Source organism: Strongylocentrotus purpuratus, unplaced genomic scaffold (assembly GCF_000002235.5).
Source record: "Strongylocentrotus purpuratus isolate Spur 01 unplaced genomic scaffold, Spur_5.0 spur5_scaffold_6, whole genome shotgun sequence".
Classification (NCBI taxonomy): domain Eukaryota; kingdom Metazoa; phylum Echinodermata; class Echinoidea; order Camarodonta; family Strongylocentrotidae; genus Strongylocentrotus; species Strongylocentrotus purpuratus.
Window position 1 is genome coordinate 24,542,798 of NW_022145612.1, and position 17,255 is coordinate 24,560,052.

At 36.0% G+C, this 17,255-nt stretch overlaps 1 protein-coding gene across 2 annotated transcripts; it reads right to left on the minus strand.

The window, feature by feature from the left end:
• Positions 1 to 2,849: 2,849 nt before the first annotated feature.
• LOC578270 (STE20-related kinase adapter protein alpha) lies at positions 2,850 to 13,399 on the minus strand. Of its 2 annotated transcripts, none has more exons than XM_030972612.1 (10): positions 13,232 to 13,399; positions 11,708 to 11,771; positions 11,336 to 11,454; positions 9,406 to 9,514; positions 8,521 to 8,644; positions 7,810 to 7,984; positions 7,042 to 7,146; positions 6,169 to 6,389; positions 4,601 to 4,746; positions 2,850 to 3,296 (listed from the first exon to the last, which is right to left on the minus strand). In XM_030972612.1, exons 2-10 carry the CDS (start codon positions 11,763 to 11,765, stop codon positions 3,214 to 3,216), a joined length of 1,140 nt encoding a protein of 379 aa, XP_030828472.1. In that variant the 5' UTR covers positions 11,766 to 11,771; positions 13,232 to 13,399; the 3' UTR covers positions 2,850 to 3,213. The 2 variants fall into 2 exon arrangements, with proteins under 2 accessions (XP_030828472.1, XP_030828474.1); XM_030972614.1 differs by having other exon boundaries at positions 4,613 to 4,746; positions 13,232 to 13,395.
• Positions 13,400 to 17,255: the final 3,856 nt, after the last annotated feature.

The window sequence follows — 17,255 nt, forward strand, 5'->3', positions numbered from 1 at the left end:
GTAACTTATCTGCACGGTGTAGTCTCACTTCCTAGACTCTCATTACCAAAACTTTCACTCCAAAAAAACTGTACCCATGTTATTTATGTAAATGACGATTATATTTCATTTTCAGTGAATCAAAGAATGAAGGCTTTAACAAATAAGATTGAAAGTAATCATTTTACAGCTTTAGATGTTTTCGTTTATGGAGAATAATAAATTCAGTGATAAAAGGTCTATTTATAAGGTCTATCGCTCAGCAGCTGCCAGCCAACATCTTGAGTGGGAATGACCCCCTAAGGATTAGTGTGATGGTATGCTTACGGACCAAAGGCACACACACAATGCAGTGTTCAAACTCGACACTTGTTGCCTGGGGAGTTGGTTACTCCTTGGTAAACCAGGCAAAGGCGTCACCCTCCAATCACCCGCTATGTTTTCTCATACAACCTGTGCCTCGGAAAAACCATCCTTCTGATTTTTTTAAATCTTTTATAGAATAAACTGTCTATACGACTCCAAAGTTCAGATATACATTCTTGATCCTGCCCTCCAAGTGATGGGTGTTGTGGTATTATAGAAACAAACTTCCTTAGCCGACAAAAGCGACTCTGATTTTTAGCTAATTTTTATTTCTTTCACAAATATTTGCCTGTTAGGGTTCCAATTTGTCTATAAATTAGACATTACACGAGATGTATGCATTTAAATGAAAGAAGCAAAGCCTAGGCTACTTCACAACATTTTGACCGGTTAAGAAGCGTGAAAGAATGTTTCATTCGTAAAGAGAGAGAGAGAGAGAGAGAGAGAGAGAGAGAGAGGGGGGGGGTTCAGAGGAGAGAGAGAGAGAGAGAGAGAGAGAGAGAGAGAAAGAGAGAGAGAGAGATGACGATGAGACAGATGAGAGGCACGTGAATCAAGGAAGGGGAAGAAAATGAGAGAAATTAAGTAAGAAGCATGAGAGAATGAAGTTTCATAGCACTAGCTATCGTCAGAAATCTGTTTCTTTCGCAAGGTGTTTAAGGGCAATTCAATTATAGAGAGTGAATGAGAGAAAGCGAGAGATAGAGAGACAGAGAGAGAAGAGAGAGAGAGAGAGAGAGAGAGAGAGAGAGAGAGAGAGAGAGAGATGGCAAGAGGGGGAGATATATATTGAGACAGAAAGAGAGGCAGGGGATCGAGGAAGGGGAAGAAAATGAGAGAAAGAGGCTGAGCGGCAGACAGACGAGCCAAAGAAAATTAAGAGGGAGAGTCAGAAAGAGAAAGAGAGAGAGAGAGAGAGGGAGGGAGAGAGAGAGAAGGTGGGATGAAGGAGTTGGGAAGTGGAGATGGAAACAACAGGGAAAATGGTGAGGAGAGAGAGAAAGAGGCTTGATTTGTAATCTAACATTTGCAGTATTACTATCAAATGTAGCATTGTCCCAGCATCTCCTTGATTACAAGACATATACATACATGTATTTGAATAAATGTTATTATTCATTTAAGATGATCTGTCTCACTCTCTGAAGCAAAAGATACTACCAAAGCAATCAAAGCTATCAATATCAAATCCCTTCGGCAGTCTAGTTTTATGATTGAATGAAATGCTTATCTCCGGACATCCCTTACTACACAACTACAAACAATTACAGAGAAAAATGCAAATATAGTATAGCAATGTCTTTTAATAAACTCAGCAAAAATATCAAACATTGTTTCATCACATGAGACAAAATACATTTGTACTCGCAAGCTTTTAGTATATACATGTACCTAACATAAAGTATAATCCATCATAACACTGGTGGACTGGGCATGGGGAGTATGGAGGGGGGGGGGGGGGTTCTCCACAGCTGCTCGACATTTTTGTTTAAGGGCCATTTGAGTCAGGTTTTGAACAAAATTCAGCTCCAAAAAGGTTAGCACTATTATATTGCATTATTGTGCAAATGGTAAAGAATTCCTTTGAAATGACTCCTAGCTATGAAAATATATATGGTTTTAGATTTCATACTGAAATTGAAATTATTTCCCCCATTTTCTCTTATAAATCTTCATGATTTCTTTTCTAAGAAAAGTTAACATACAATTCACCTACTCCTAGGATAATGTAATAATGTTAAAATAGATGTTATAACATATTTACATACAGGAGAAAGTGCTTTCCTGATTAACAGGTCTGTCAGGAGAACTCATCAGATAATGGAACATTCTCCAAAGCTGAATAAATATATTACTATTTCACTATATTAGTTGATCCGTTACATAAGTATTAGCATAATGATACCTCATAATAAAAATATGTTTCAAAACTTAGGTTATTATCATAGTATCACAACGGCTCTACAAGATGCCTGAATGATCATCTGTCTTTATACGCAGCTATAATTTTGAAGTTTTCATACATTAGGTAACTGTGACAAGAACAGTGAGAATTTAAATTCAACAACTCGTTTTTCAGTGACAGCTTTCAGTATGCAATCTGATACTCATGCATGTTCATGTACAAACCTTTTTTTTTCAGCAGCCACATGAACTCCAAATTCTATTGTTGATTCTCTCTGTGCAGTTGACAATACTTTCTGTCACAATGTACATTTATCAATGCATTAAACAGAAAGGTGAACTATCTGAACTCACAAGCCAAGGCTTTACCATAATACATAAATGAAAGAAGCCACTCATTTAATTAAATTGCTGAATGTTATTTCAACATAATTAGCATCATGCAGTATGCAGGTGTTTAAGTAGTTAACCTGTGCAATAACACAACTACTCTAATGGGTATATTCAGTGAATTTATTTATGGAGTTGTAAACTTGTCAAACGAACTGAACAAGAACAATTTTCTTTGGCACACTGCTGGGCATTACCACAACCTTTTGTGTAGTCTATAACTATTGCACAATTCATTTTTGTTGTTCTACACATAAGGTAGCTACTGCACAATGAATGACATCTGTAATCATGTCTTCGATCAACATCATGTCTACATGAACGTCAAAGTCCTTGCATTACTTCTTAATCAACAAGAGTACCGCATCAAAACTTTGACAACCAACGCTGCGACAAAGGTGCTTGCATCACATCATTTGCACTAAATGTTCATCATGTACATTTGTACACAGCTCTCCTAGAACATACATGGAGAGTTAGTCATGTTACATCATCTATCTGGGACAGTGTAGATGATTGGCGACGTTGACAACATCAAACTCTGAAGAGATATCGATGGAATGGTTGAACTCTTCAGTCAAATTCCCACGGATCCACCATGTCCAAAGACTCAAACTTCTCCACTGCTTCTGCTATGTTCCCCACCTCAGAGTTGTCTATTGATGGAATTTTAAAGATGAGGAGATAAAAGCTGATTAGATAATAGGTCAAGCATTACTCACAATATTTTTTTGAGTACTTAAAAGTAATTTGCAATATTATCATCAATATCATCATCATTGTCATTTTTATCACCATCATCATTTGAATCATCATCATCACCACCATCATCATCATCACCATCATAATCATCATTTGAATCATCATAATTGTCATCATCATATTGGTCATAATGATCATATTCATCATTCTTTTCAACATCATTATCATCATCAATATCAGCATTATCATCATCATCAATCATCATTTCCATCTTTAATCATCATCCTCATCAACAGACCACTACCACCACCATCATCACTGATCAATCTTGGGATAAGCATCACTATTCCTAAAATACAGATTCATGACATCTACGAGAATTCAAAACCTGGGCCGGTATTCAATTCAATACTTAGACTAAATAAGAAATTTACTAAGTAAATGACTAAGCTAAGAAGTTTACTTATCTCGTATTCAAATCGCATTTTAGACCTTTACTTACCTGAGAAAAAATCTAAGTAAAATGCTTACTGGTAACCATTGTGACATCACACAGTCAAACAAAAGTAATGTGCAATTAATGCGGCGCAAAAATGCGTGCTAATATAATTGGGCGCAGGTTATGATACTGCGTAAGAAAACCATATGCCTGCCAATCAAGGCCTCCAAATAATTGGCTCAAGTCTGGTGGGAGCTGTCTTAAATTTAGGGTAAAATACTTAGCCAAAAGTTTGAATTGAATACCAAAATTGGCTACGTATTTTATCTAAGCCAAATACTGGGTAAAAAGCTTAAATTTTGTACTTAAGTATTTAATTGAATATTGGCTTACCTGGTCATCATGGTAGCTAACACAAGATTAAAGGTAAAGACCAGTTATGGTCATGCGATTGCATTGTGAAAGAAACGTTGTGGAATCGATCAGAAAAGGTTGATCATCTAGCATCTAGCATCTGCAAGGTTCTTGAATCATCAAAATGATAAGAAATTTGGCCCATTCTTCGTAAAGTTACAAGCACTATACACAGAAAGATGTATATGGGACTACCCTATATCTCTCACAGACCATGAGAGAAACAAATTTACCAAATATATGAATTAGTAGGCGGTTTCCCGGCAAATTTTTTATCATCATGTATTAGTCAAAACATATTCTTTCACATGATTGGTAATGAGATCTTCCATTTAATTTTTTGAAATTGGGGCGTTTCCAATACTGGTCTTTACCTTTAAATACGAGATAGAAGTTCATGCACACCTATGTACTCACTTTGGTCATCCACTTTGCCCTCTGTCAGCTGAGAGAGAGGGTGGACGGCTTGAAGCATTGGACCAAGGACATCACTGGATGACTTCCGCACTTGCTTGAAGAAGGGATGTTGCAGGAGTTGAGAGGCACTGGGTCTAGAATTTAAAAAATAATTTTTCAGTTAAATGAAAGTACATTCTCATGTCATTTGCACTTTTCCGCCAAAAAGAAGGCAAATTGTAGGAAAGTCAAAGATTAATTGATTTACTGTATTATTGTTATGTAATGGTAGTACTAGTCTACACCCACCTCAGTAATAGTATATGATATCACTCAGTATGCCCCAATTCAGATAAGACCCACCCTGTGATATAGCAGACTCCCCCTTCCAGAACACTTGTTTAATAACTTAATCCCAGCCAAATAAACCCCAAATTGTATACATCGGATAAGAACCCCCAAACTTCCAAAACAAAAGACTTCCTGTCTCCCTCCCAATAAATAAAGCCCCCTTTGTTTGATAAGACCCTTTCCCAGAATAGATTACATGTGTTTAATAGCTAGATGACCGTGAGAATGAACTTGGGAATATAATGAGGAGTTCAGACCATCACCAAGCTATTACCTAAGATCTTGGCTGCTCTACAACTTGTGAAAATATATTGAATCTGGACTTTGTGACTCGTTGTTAGAGTTAACCATTGTGACTCGTTGTTAGAGTTAATAAATTATACTCTCCTATATTACTCTTAAAATACAAGTCTCACCACCTCTTTATTTATGTACCTCTCGATATTGCAATAACTACAAAAACACCGATCTCCAACACAACATTATGTACATTTAATACTAAAGCCTAGTATTAGAAAGTATCTTGTCAGTGTGTAATAAAGTTGATAATAAAGCAATGCTATTTTGAAAGACTTAATTCGGTTTTTCAATCAATAAAATACAAGGCTCTTGCATGTTTGGGTGAAAGCATATTTCCTGACACCCTTCTTTCAAATCTCATCTCCTCTCCATATTTTCAGAGACAAGACAACTTCTACAAGCACCTTATATCTCTTTCTTTTTAACATACCTTGAAATTTCTTGGCCTATACATGTATTTCTATGAAATGTTTCCTCTTATCTACATTTGTTCCACATTAAAGATAAAATTCAGTTCTGGTCATGAGATTGCATTGTGAAAGAAACGTTGTGGAATCGATCAGAAAAGGTTGATTATCTAGCATATAAGTATTGATGATTTAGTGTGTACTGCAAGGTTCTGGAATCATCAAAGTGATAAGAAATTTGGCCCAGTCTTGGTAAAGTTACAAGCACTGTACACAGAAATATGTATATGGGACGACGCGACACGTGCGCGACATCTATCAGGTCCAAATAGATATACTCATTTACCAAATATATCAAATAGTAGGCGGCTTCTCGGCAAAATTTGTATCTTCACATAAAAACATATTCTTTCACATGATTGGTAATAAGAGCTTTCATTTCATTTTTTTGAGAGGGGGGCATTTCCAAAACTGGTCTTTACCTTTAAGAAACACAAGTCAAGAAAATGATTGCTTTACCTATCCACTGGATCTCTTCTGAGACAGACTTCCATGAAATCATGAAAGTGAGTTGAGAATCTCCTCTGGTAGGGGTCGGGTACGTTGGCTAGCCCCGTGCTTCCACCGATGCCACTGTCCACCCTCAAGCCTGTATCCTGAGGCTGAACCCCATCAACATCACACAGTGTAGAGCAGTCCAGGAGCTTGGGGGTTGTACCGTTGATCTTCTCAAGTAACATCTACGGTAAATACAAATTAAATCATATTTCTGTAAACTTGTGGATGCATACAGGTGAATTTTTGCAACCACTCAAATACAACAGTACCTTTGTCTGAAAAGCTTTGTAGGGCCATTCAACAAGATTAGGATATGTTTGTATTCACCTCTATTGAAGATGGATTACTCCTAATACACTCTATTAAATACAGAAAACAAGGTCCAATTTTTTCTAACAATGCACATTTCTACGAATAATAGTAGTTTTAAATTCAATAGCTGGTCTTTAGGATTTCCAAGGATTTTACAGGCATTTTACACATTTTTCCATTATTTTCTTCTTGTGTGTCGTGATTTAGTTAGTGCAGGGATTTGCAATAAAGATCTAACTGCAGGTCTTCCGCATCAGGGTTTCAATTAACATATTCATTATTTGTGTGTTTGTTTGTTTTACCTGACTGATAAGAAAGCATGTGCATGCTTGAAACTGACAGCTGAAAGTCCTCTCTGAGGGACATGGTAATGAGGATTAATGCCTTACCAAAGGGCATTAGCACATCGGGCATGGTTTCGAACCTGGGACCTCCCAATTACGAGACCACTGCTTTACCACTGAGCCATCATGCCTCCATTATAAAACAAAAGACTGAGAAACACTGTAAAAGATAATTTACCTTCATTGGTACCATATCTGAGAAAGGAACACACCCGTTGGATAGCTCACATGCAGTGATACCAACGCTGTAGATGTCTGACTTGGCATCATAACCAAGAAGATTCTGTGTATAAGATGGAAGGGAGAGACAATCAATCAGAGCGTGAGCCACATAGTAAGTAGACATATAGGGCAAGAATGTGAGAATGATATAAACGTGAATAAGTAATCAAATACTTTGAAATAAAAAATAATGAAATATACACAAACAAAGGTGATTTGATGGCAACTTAGGTAATCACTAAAATTCTTTTCAAATATTTTCTCTTTGCATACCGGGTAATTATAATAATGGTAGGTAGTTGGTACTTGGCAGAAAGCAAATTAAATTACTATTTTCATAAACTTTTTTAACTACACAGCAACAACCCATGGTACATCAGTATTTATTATTATACATTTACAGTAATATGCCAAAGACAGAGCAAACAGTCAAATGCTTTCAATGATATAAGTAGTTAACATGTTTGGAGAAAAAAATTCCAACTGTAATTTCTATGACTCCTTTATCCTACTGTCTGGCAAAATAGAAATCAGTTTAACTCTATCTTGAAGATGATGGGTACAACCTATCGAAACTTCGTGATAGAGCATGAATGGACCCTGAACTAACCCTATCAAAAGGATACATGGTGTAACAGCAAACTTCACTCAAATTTCACTCTGATTGTATCTCCTCAATACAAGAATCTGAGTTTAATAACAAAACTGAGTTAAGCAACTGTACCTGTTCCAGAACTTCTGTTGCCAGCCAGGGCAAGTTCCTGACTGCGTTCCTGGTTGGGAAATCAAAGACTGCTTTGAGTCGTTTGCCCTCTTCCACCATACTGACTGCTGTTCTAAGACCGGATAGATGAACTCCACCAGATTGAGTGAGCAGGATGTGACTGGCCTTAACACTCCTGGTATCGACATGAAAGGATAATGTAGATAGAGTGAATTCATTTGTGTTGCAAGGTAAGGCATGGGTTTGTGAAACTGTCAAATATACAAGCTTTGTGACCTGCAATTGGGCGCATGTACTCAAATTCAAATGCATTTCATTGGGATGTCGGCTAACTTGTACTTTTGACGAACTAACAATTTAAAAGTTTGACATTCAAAGTTACAGTGATTAGTACAACCTTTAGAATAATTGATATGCACCTCGACAATTCATTCAGTGACTTTACACAAAATTTCTTCAGAGTCAAAATTACAACCAGATTCTGAACTACTCTTCACAATAGAAGGTATTCAAATTCCCACTTGTCCAAAAAAATGCTGGGGATCTTTTTCACAACATTACGGCTTACGGCTATAGGACAATCTACTTCGTAATAAATTCAAGAAGAAATTTGTATAGGAAAAGAAAAGAACATTTACTTCATACATACTGATTACATGGATGATACCAGTGGAAAATTATACATTTATACCGGCCCTGAGCTCTACTCACCTATGGATAAAGCCCATCCGATGAAGGTAGTCTAGAGCCAGAACAACATCTCTCATGATCTGTGCTATCACACTCTCCTTCAAACCATCGGGGCAGTTCCTATCTAGTAGATCCCTAGCAGAACCTATCAATGAGAAATGAAGTAAAGAATTAGGAGACAGGAAGAAATATTTGATACAAAATTGACTCATGTATACAAAAAGAAAATGCTGCAAGGTGTCTAGTATAAATTTGCTTGTCTCTGTTTTTATTTCTCCACAAGGGCTCCACATTAGCTTTTCTCTGGGGGTTCAGAGCACAATATTGGGGTCCATGTGCTCCACAACCTTGTCAAAACATTGAGACTTGGGGTATAGACTGGGTTTTGGGGACTGTGTGTACCACATTCTTGTTAGTGAAACAATGTGACGTTTCTTGCAAGGTCCTCTCCAATTTCCTCTGTACATAAAATGTAATAAACTGTCATTCTCTTAGTTATTGATGACAGAGTAGATTTTATTTCATACAGGGGTCGTATAAAAACATATTTGCAATAATTACATTTAGGGTGCATGTATGATTGAAACTTTCTGTCAAGAAAATGGAAAGTTCAGATTTTTAGCTGAAGGGTCTACGTGAGATACGAGTTGCCAATTTGAGTTTGATTGAAAGCAACTTTATACCTTTCTTATTTTTAATCAAATTTTGCTCCACCTTTCACTAACCGGTTCTTATTTCCTGCTTCTTTTAAAACCAACACTCCAATATCAGGGTGGACTTTCCCTTTAATGTCAAGCTAATGCTTGCTTGGTAAGTCATTTCTTGCTTGTGCTCTTAGCCTATACCAAAGTGATAAGTTTGTATGTTGGAGGAGAATATTTGTGAATAGATAGATGACTTTCTTACCATGTTCCATAAGAGGCATGACCACCCATAGTTCATTGGCGTTCACAAATGATGTGTAGTGTGGTAGGATGTGTTCATGTTGCATCAGCTTGGAGAAATTGCATTCTTGCTGCATGGAAGGATGTGAAAAGAAAAAAAGCGTTGTTTCATATTTCAAACATCATAAATCAATATTCAGCGCATTAAAGATTATTCTGCAGGCAGATGTGCAGATAAAGATCTCAATCATAGATTACTGAGACTGCATCTACCGGTATTAGGAATCTAAACTAGGCATATAGACTATGCCAAGTGTTTAATAGCATTGGCCCGTTTGTGCCACAATGAAATGAAATTATCTGTGTGCGACTTAGTTTCACTTTAACCTATTATAATCTAAACATGGCTGTGACGATTTCAGAGTTTGTATACTTCCATGTCTGAATTAAATAAGTCAGCCACAATACAAGTGCACTAAGCCCATGAAAATGTACATGTGAACTGGTACACATGTCTTAGTGTTATACAGCGCTCAAAATACACGGGGGCGGTGGGCGATTCGCCCCCGTGAGCTCCATAATCGCCCCCGTCAGGTTGCTCACGGGGGCGATTGCAAAATTAAAAATCGCCCCCGTGGAATTATGAAATTAAGATTATCTTTTCTGATATAACTTTAACACAATATTGAGTATTAATTTTCAAACCTTAAACCAATGAAATAGAACTTAGATGGCGCTTTCTCTACCATCTCTACGAGTATTCCCGATACAAACAACGGAAGCTCGCGGTGCGGCCGTCAGCACAGTGGCTATACTGCGCTGGTAGTAACGGTGTGCACGCTGACGCCCAATATCTGCTGGAGCTGGAGATCGACAATCGCGCAAGGACTGAAACATGGAGAAGTTTTTCGTTGTGAAAGTTTGAATCCTCTGAAATCTGGTGATTCTTAAAGACCAGCAAATAATGTAACCCGACCAATAAATCAATATTGAGAAGAGGAAGAAGGCATAAGATGTTGCAGGGGCGGATCTAGGCGGTTTAGGGGGTTTAACCCCCCCCCCCCCTTACGCTGCCAAGGAAAAATGTGATGTGCACAGAAAAATACTATCATGTGTCCAGACTTACACAGTATTAGTAGATGTCAGTAGATGCCAGGAAAACATCACTAACGGGGGTTCAAAAAAGCACCAAAAAATCGCCTCGCCGCTTTGCGGCTCGTGGACGATGATCCGCATGTTAGTAGATGCCAGGAAAACACCACTTACGGGGGTTCAAAATAGCAACAACAAAAATCGCCTCGCCGCTACGCGGCTCGTGGACGATGCTCCACATCGTATTTGGGGTACCCCCCCACCCTTAGCAAAAAGCTTGATCCGCCCCTCTGTTTTGGAAGGATATGGTAAAGACTAAAAGTAAAGAAAGAATGTAAATAAGGTTGCTCCGAATAATGAGGAGGAAATTATGTGCAGAACGGGAAGAAATGGAGAAAATGTCCTCACGGGGATAAAAGTCAATAACAGCTATGTAACAAGTAAATTTCTAAGAGGAAAAATACCGACTTAGATAAATGATAATGATAAAATACCAAGGAGTTTCACGGGTACCAATTCAATGGAAATTTGTATTAAAATAAGAGCCCCCGTCAGCACTAAAAGCGCCCCCGTGAGAAGGCTCACGGGGGCTCTTTTTTTGTTGGAAGAGCCCCCGTGGGCAAAAAATTAATTTGAGCCCTGGTGTTATACACTGTCAGGAGTGCAAGATCACTACAACAGCTTCATGAAGTAGTATCCATTTTGTAGGTGTAGCCTCATATATTTTGGTATATTATGAATCCTAAACAAAAATTAAACTGAGAGGTGTCTGAATCAAGCAAATGCCTGAATGTTGGCATCCCTGTGTCTAAATGTTTAAGTACTTGCATTCAATCATTATAACCATTATTATAACTTACATGAAGTTCAACAAAACTGTCTTTAACTTTGTCTAGGTTGATTCTTCTGACTGCCACCAGGTTATCTGAAGAAACATGTCTAGCAATATGGACAACAGCATTACCCTCAAAGTTACGTCCTGCAAAATAAAACAAAAATATTGTTACTGAAATGATTAAATGAAGGGAGATATTTCAGAAAGAATTATAAGTGAAGTCCCACTTTATTGTTACATTTATATTAGATATTTTGAATTGTTAAATTTCCCACACAATATGATTCATGAAAGCTGTAAATTGTGTAAAATAAAAAATTGCTCTCACATTAAATATATATAGATGTAGGCTACCTATTATCAATTTTTTTCTACTTTCATTATTTGTATTACTTACCAATTAGAGTCAGAAGTGTGTAGTGCCTAGCATCCCCTTCATATTGTACATCAGCCATTTTGTTCTGTTTAATAAAAAAAAAATCATAGAGAGAGGGAGAGAAGGAAATGAAGACATTACATTTTGTTCAATCCAAATCTTGAATCTTGTTTCCAGGACCCAACAACAAATAGAGACAAGTTTACCAAATTGTTATTTACCGGTATGTCTTTATTGCTCGTAAACTGCAGCTAAATTAGCACAGCACTGCAAAGTGCATACTCTACAAACGATTTCTTCCATTCATCCAATGTAGAAGGTTATGACCTTGAAATCCATTAGTTCTGTCATTGCTTATAATTGGAAGATACAGATTCACTGAGTATTATCTGCATAGTCTATATAGACTTGCATGTGACAAAGGACGTTGTCAAAGACCAAACCAGTACATCAACTACTCTGCCAGGACCGATCACAAGAACAGTTTCTATCCTCGTAACATTAAGCAATGGAATCAACTACCAGCCACCATCATCAAAGCTCAGATCCTCGTTAAATTCATGCAAGTAATTCACATCATGAATTGATGATGTTCATTACGGTCACTAACTTCGCGCATGCGCGCTCACACCCCTACCTTCTGTCGGTATGTAATTGTATTGTGCAGCAGTTTGCCGTGAAACCTGTTAGAAAGTGCATAGACCTACTAATATTTTTGTTTTTAGGAAAAATACCCAATAGTTGATACCGGTATAGAAAAATTGACACAAAACAGGTAAGAAAGACAACAACTTTTAAATCATGACCATTATTTGAACAATAGTGGAAGATTTAGATGATTTTTGGTGTGTTATAGTAAGGTATCTCCACGCTGGAGTCACAGGTCCAAAATGGTCACAGTTGTGAACAAGCACCCAAAGACTTGGGTTCCTACATGTACATTCTGAATCATGCAAATGCTAATTTTATGGGTTATGTATGTGCAAAACATGGTATGGATCGAGTTTTGAGAATCAATAGAGAATGTCTTGAAACAAAAGAACACCAACACTGACGCTTGCAGAATATAACTGCAGATCTCCGAGAACAACGGAGGAAGAAGAAGAAGAAGAAGAAGAAGCTGCTATGAGTGAATCAAAATCATGTTTCGCATGCCTCTCATTTGAATGGGCAGAGACTGAGATTGAGACAAGACCGAGAGAGAATGAGTCGAGTGCAGTGTTTTCCTGTTTCAGAATAGGGTCGACGTCAGGGATAATGCCCATTTAATGCACTATGGCCTGGCATGCCATACAATATTTGGTCAAATCGAAATTAAACAAAGCATTCTCTCATTACTTTGTATCTTTTTGATAATGATAACTCCTTTCAAAGCAAAGATTAACAATAACAAACAGGTCTGACAAACAGCTCCACTCTTAGTCTTATTAGTTGTCCCACTTGCTATTTTCTGCGTCATGTTTGTCAGACTTTGGAAAATACCAATGACAAAATTAATAGGTAAAACGAACGAATCGAATGTACATTGAACATTATATTACTTACCAAAATATCGATGTAGTACAATGACAAAATTCTGATGCAACTCTTTCAAAGTAAATGGTAATATAGGAGAAAAACTAATGATCAATTTGCAGCCTTCCTGATTCGCAAAAACGTAAACAAAGGCGTCGATCCCAATTCGATCACCACAATCGCACACTCACACGCATTATCGATACTTGATATTTGTACAAGGGAATCCATTTATGCAAAGCCGTTTGGATTATTTCATTATATCAGAGAATTTAGAACAGATAACATCCAAATGTGACATTATTCCCTCCTTAGCACCCGACCATTCAGCTGTTAATTTGGTTCTGCATGATAGAACGTCTGGACAATTTCAGGGTAAAAGGGGTTATTGGAAGTTCAATAATAGCTTGGTAAATGATAGAGACTATGTTTTAAAGATGAAGGAAGAAATACAGACTTTAAAGAACAAAATGTTATCTGAGATAAAAGACAAGAGAGTATTATGGGACTATATCAAAATGGAAATACGCAGGTTTACAACTAAATTTTCAAAGAAAAGGGCAAGGGAAAGGAAGGAAAAAATAGAAAAGCTAGAAAAAGAAATTGAAGACTTGGAAGAGAATCTACTATCAATCAATAATGTACATTATAAAGATATCCTTGAACAACTGAAAATTAAGAAACAACAACTAAGAGTATTTTATGACTATATTAATGAAGGTTTAAAAATATGATCAAGGGCCTCTTGGTATGAATGTGGAGAGAAGAATACAGCATTTTTTAAACAGCTCATGGAAGCAAATAGAAAGAAAAGTGTAATACAGAAATTAAACGTAAACGGAAAGATTGTTACTAAGGAAAAAGAAATTGTCGAGGGAATAAAACAGTTTTACAGTCAGTTGCATAAAAAAATAGAAGTTGTACTAGATGGAGGTTTAGAATTTTTCCCTAGTAACATGCCAAAATTGAACGAGACCTTAAGGGGTTTAGGTGAAGAAAAGATAGTAGAAAGGGAATGTATAGAAATATTTAAAAATATGAAATTAAATAAATCACCAGGAAATGATGGCTTAAGTGTAGAGTTTTATCTTAAATTTTGGCCGGTAATTGGAGATCTAATCCTTGCATCTTTTAATGAAGCCTTTAATCATGGAGAACTATCGGCCTCTCAGAGACAAGCAGTTATCACCTTGATACATAAAAAAGATAAAGATTCAGACTTTATTAAGAATTACAGACCGATTTCTCTTTTAAATGTGGATTATAAAATTTTAACAAAGATACTTTCAAAGAGATTGCAAGAAATTTTACCTGATATTGTATCTTCTGATCAACTTGGATATGTTAAGAATAGAAACATTGGAGAAGCCATAAGAACAATAGATGACATGATTTTTCATACTTCTTTTTATAAGGAAAATGCTTTTTTGATGGCCTTAGATTTTGAAAAGGCATTCGACTCTGTTTCTCATTGTTTTCTATACAAAGTCTTAAATTCATTTGGGTTTGGACCATTGTTTTGTAAATGGGTGAATATACTTTATACTAATACTGAAAGTTGTGTTATGAATGGAAACGCATCAACAGGTTATTTTAAAGTTGAAAGAGGAATTAGACAAGGAGACCCATTATCTCCATACCTGTTCATTTTATGCATTGAAATTTTAGCTCATACGATTAGAAACAATCAATTGGTAAAAGGAATTTGTTTTGGAAATACAGAAATAAAGCAAGTATTATATGCTGATGATATAACACTCTTCATCAAAGATATGAGTTCAGTTAAGGAAATAGAACACGTTTTAGAAGGTTTTTATAAAATATCAGGATTAAAGTTAAACAAGGATAAGACATATATTCTGCCCCTGGGCCCACAGGTGTCTAATAACACATTTCCGTTTGGGAAAATTGTAGATGCTGTTAAAATATTAGGTGTTTATTTTTCAGTTCATGTAGATATCAAGGAAAAAATGAATTATAAGGAAATATTGAGCAAAATTAAAAAACTACTGACGTGGTGGAAACAGCGTGACCTAACTTTAATGGGTAAAATTCAATTGATGAAAGTATATGGATACTCTAAATTGACATATGTAACATCACTAATGCCAGTTCCAGAGTGGGTATACAAAGAAATGGAAGTAATATGTTTTGATTTTTTGTGGAGAGGTAAAGATAAAATTAAAAGAAGTACAATGATGTTAGACTATCAGCAGGGTGGGCTCAAAATGATGAATTTTAGGTTGTTTGTAAAAGCACAAAGAATAATGTGGATAAAAAGGCTTGTAACAGGAACTCATGATATCAAGTGGAAACAATACTTTAAATATTTAATGAGACCGATAGGAGGTAATTTAATATTTTATTGCAATTATTGGAGAGATACAGTGAAACTTATGTTACCTTCCTTTTATCAGAATCTTCTGAAAGCATGGATAGATATGAAAGAATATGTTAAAACAGAAGAGAGATACAAAGGGAATGAAATATTGTATAATAATAATTTTATTCAACTAGAAGGTCAAACCTTATTTGAGGAAACTTTGTTTTTGAAAAATATATATCGAATTCATCACATTTGTGAAGAAAATGGAGAATTGAAACCTGAAGCTCATTTTATAATGTTAGGTTTGAGCAGAGTGGAAATTGATAAAGTAAAACAAATTTATAACGTAGCCCCTTATGAATGGAAACAGAATGTTCAACCTTTAAGAAAAGCAATTCACACTGGCTTTAGTTTAGAATTTATTTTTTCAAAGAAAGTGTTTACATTTGAAGATTTAACTGCAAAAATGGTATATAAGAGTCAAATTAAAAAGAATGTAGAAACAAACTCGGCAGGCGGCAATTTAATGACACTTTACAATATTCCAAGAAAAGAAGTAGAAAAGATATATGTTCAACCAAGGATGACAGTAGTAAACTGCGAGAATTTCAGTTCAAATTATTGCATAATATTTTATATACAAATCATCATTTACATAGATTCAGGTTCCATGAAAATGGTTTGTGCTCATTTTGCAAAAATTTTGAAGAAACTTATCAACATAATTTATATTCTTTGAATGTAATACAATAAAGGAAGTCTGGGGGAAATGTGGAGATAGACTTAATTTACCAATTTTGAAGAAATTATCCTGGAAAGAAATTCATATAGGAATAGATGACACTACATTTAAAACAGAGCAATTATTGAACCACATTTTAATTTTGATTAAATATATGATTTTCCACAGTAGAGAGAAGGGAAACCCTCCAAAAGCAAAAGAAATAGAATATAGATTGTTGGAAAATAGAAATGAAGAGAAAAAACTTTCAATGGAAAGAGACACACTTTCAATTCATTTAAGGAAATGGGAAGCTTTGGAAAGTGTAGAATAAATGTTTTCATTTTTTTCATTTTTTTTTTTTTTCTCTCAATATACAACTTCCTGACCCTCCTTCTCTTCTCTTTTTTTTTGTTTTTTTTGTTTTGTTTTGTTTTTTGTTTTTTTTGTTGCTCGTTCTATGTTAGCGTGTGTTTTGTATACTGTTGTACATGTTATGTGTTTAAATGTTGTGTGGGGGGGGGGGGGTAGTAGGTGTTTTGTAGCTTTTTCCCTTTTTTATATATATAATTTTTTTTTTTGTCTCCAAAGGAAAATGAAGAGGTGTAACTTTTGTATGTAAATGTAAAAGATCATTGGTAAATTTATAAAGACCTATGTTAAATTATTTTGTTATTTTGTATCCAATGTATTATGTTATAAATGTACAATTTTCTTTGAGAAAAACGAATAAAAACCTATGAAAACAAAAAAAATGTTATTTTCCAGGAATTAGCTCTCTGACTCTCTCTCCTATTTTTCTCAAATATACACTCTCTCACACTCTCACTATTTCCTCTCTCTCGTCTTTGGCCTTCCTCCCTCAAATCCGCCCTCTTCTCCCGCTCCGTCCCCCCATGATACCTCTCTCTTTCTCTCCGAAGCTCCGCGCTCCCTAAGGCGAGATGAAGTTGATGGGGGTTTGGGCGCGAAAAGGGGGTGGGGCGAGATCTGGGCATTTTTGTATT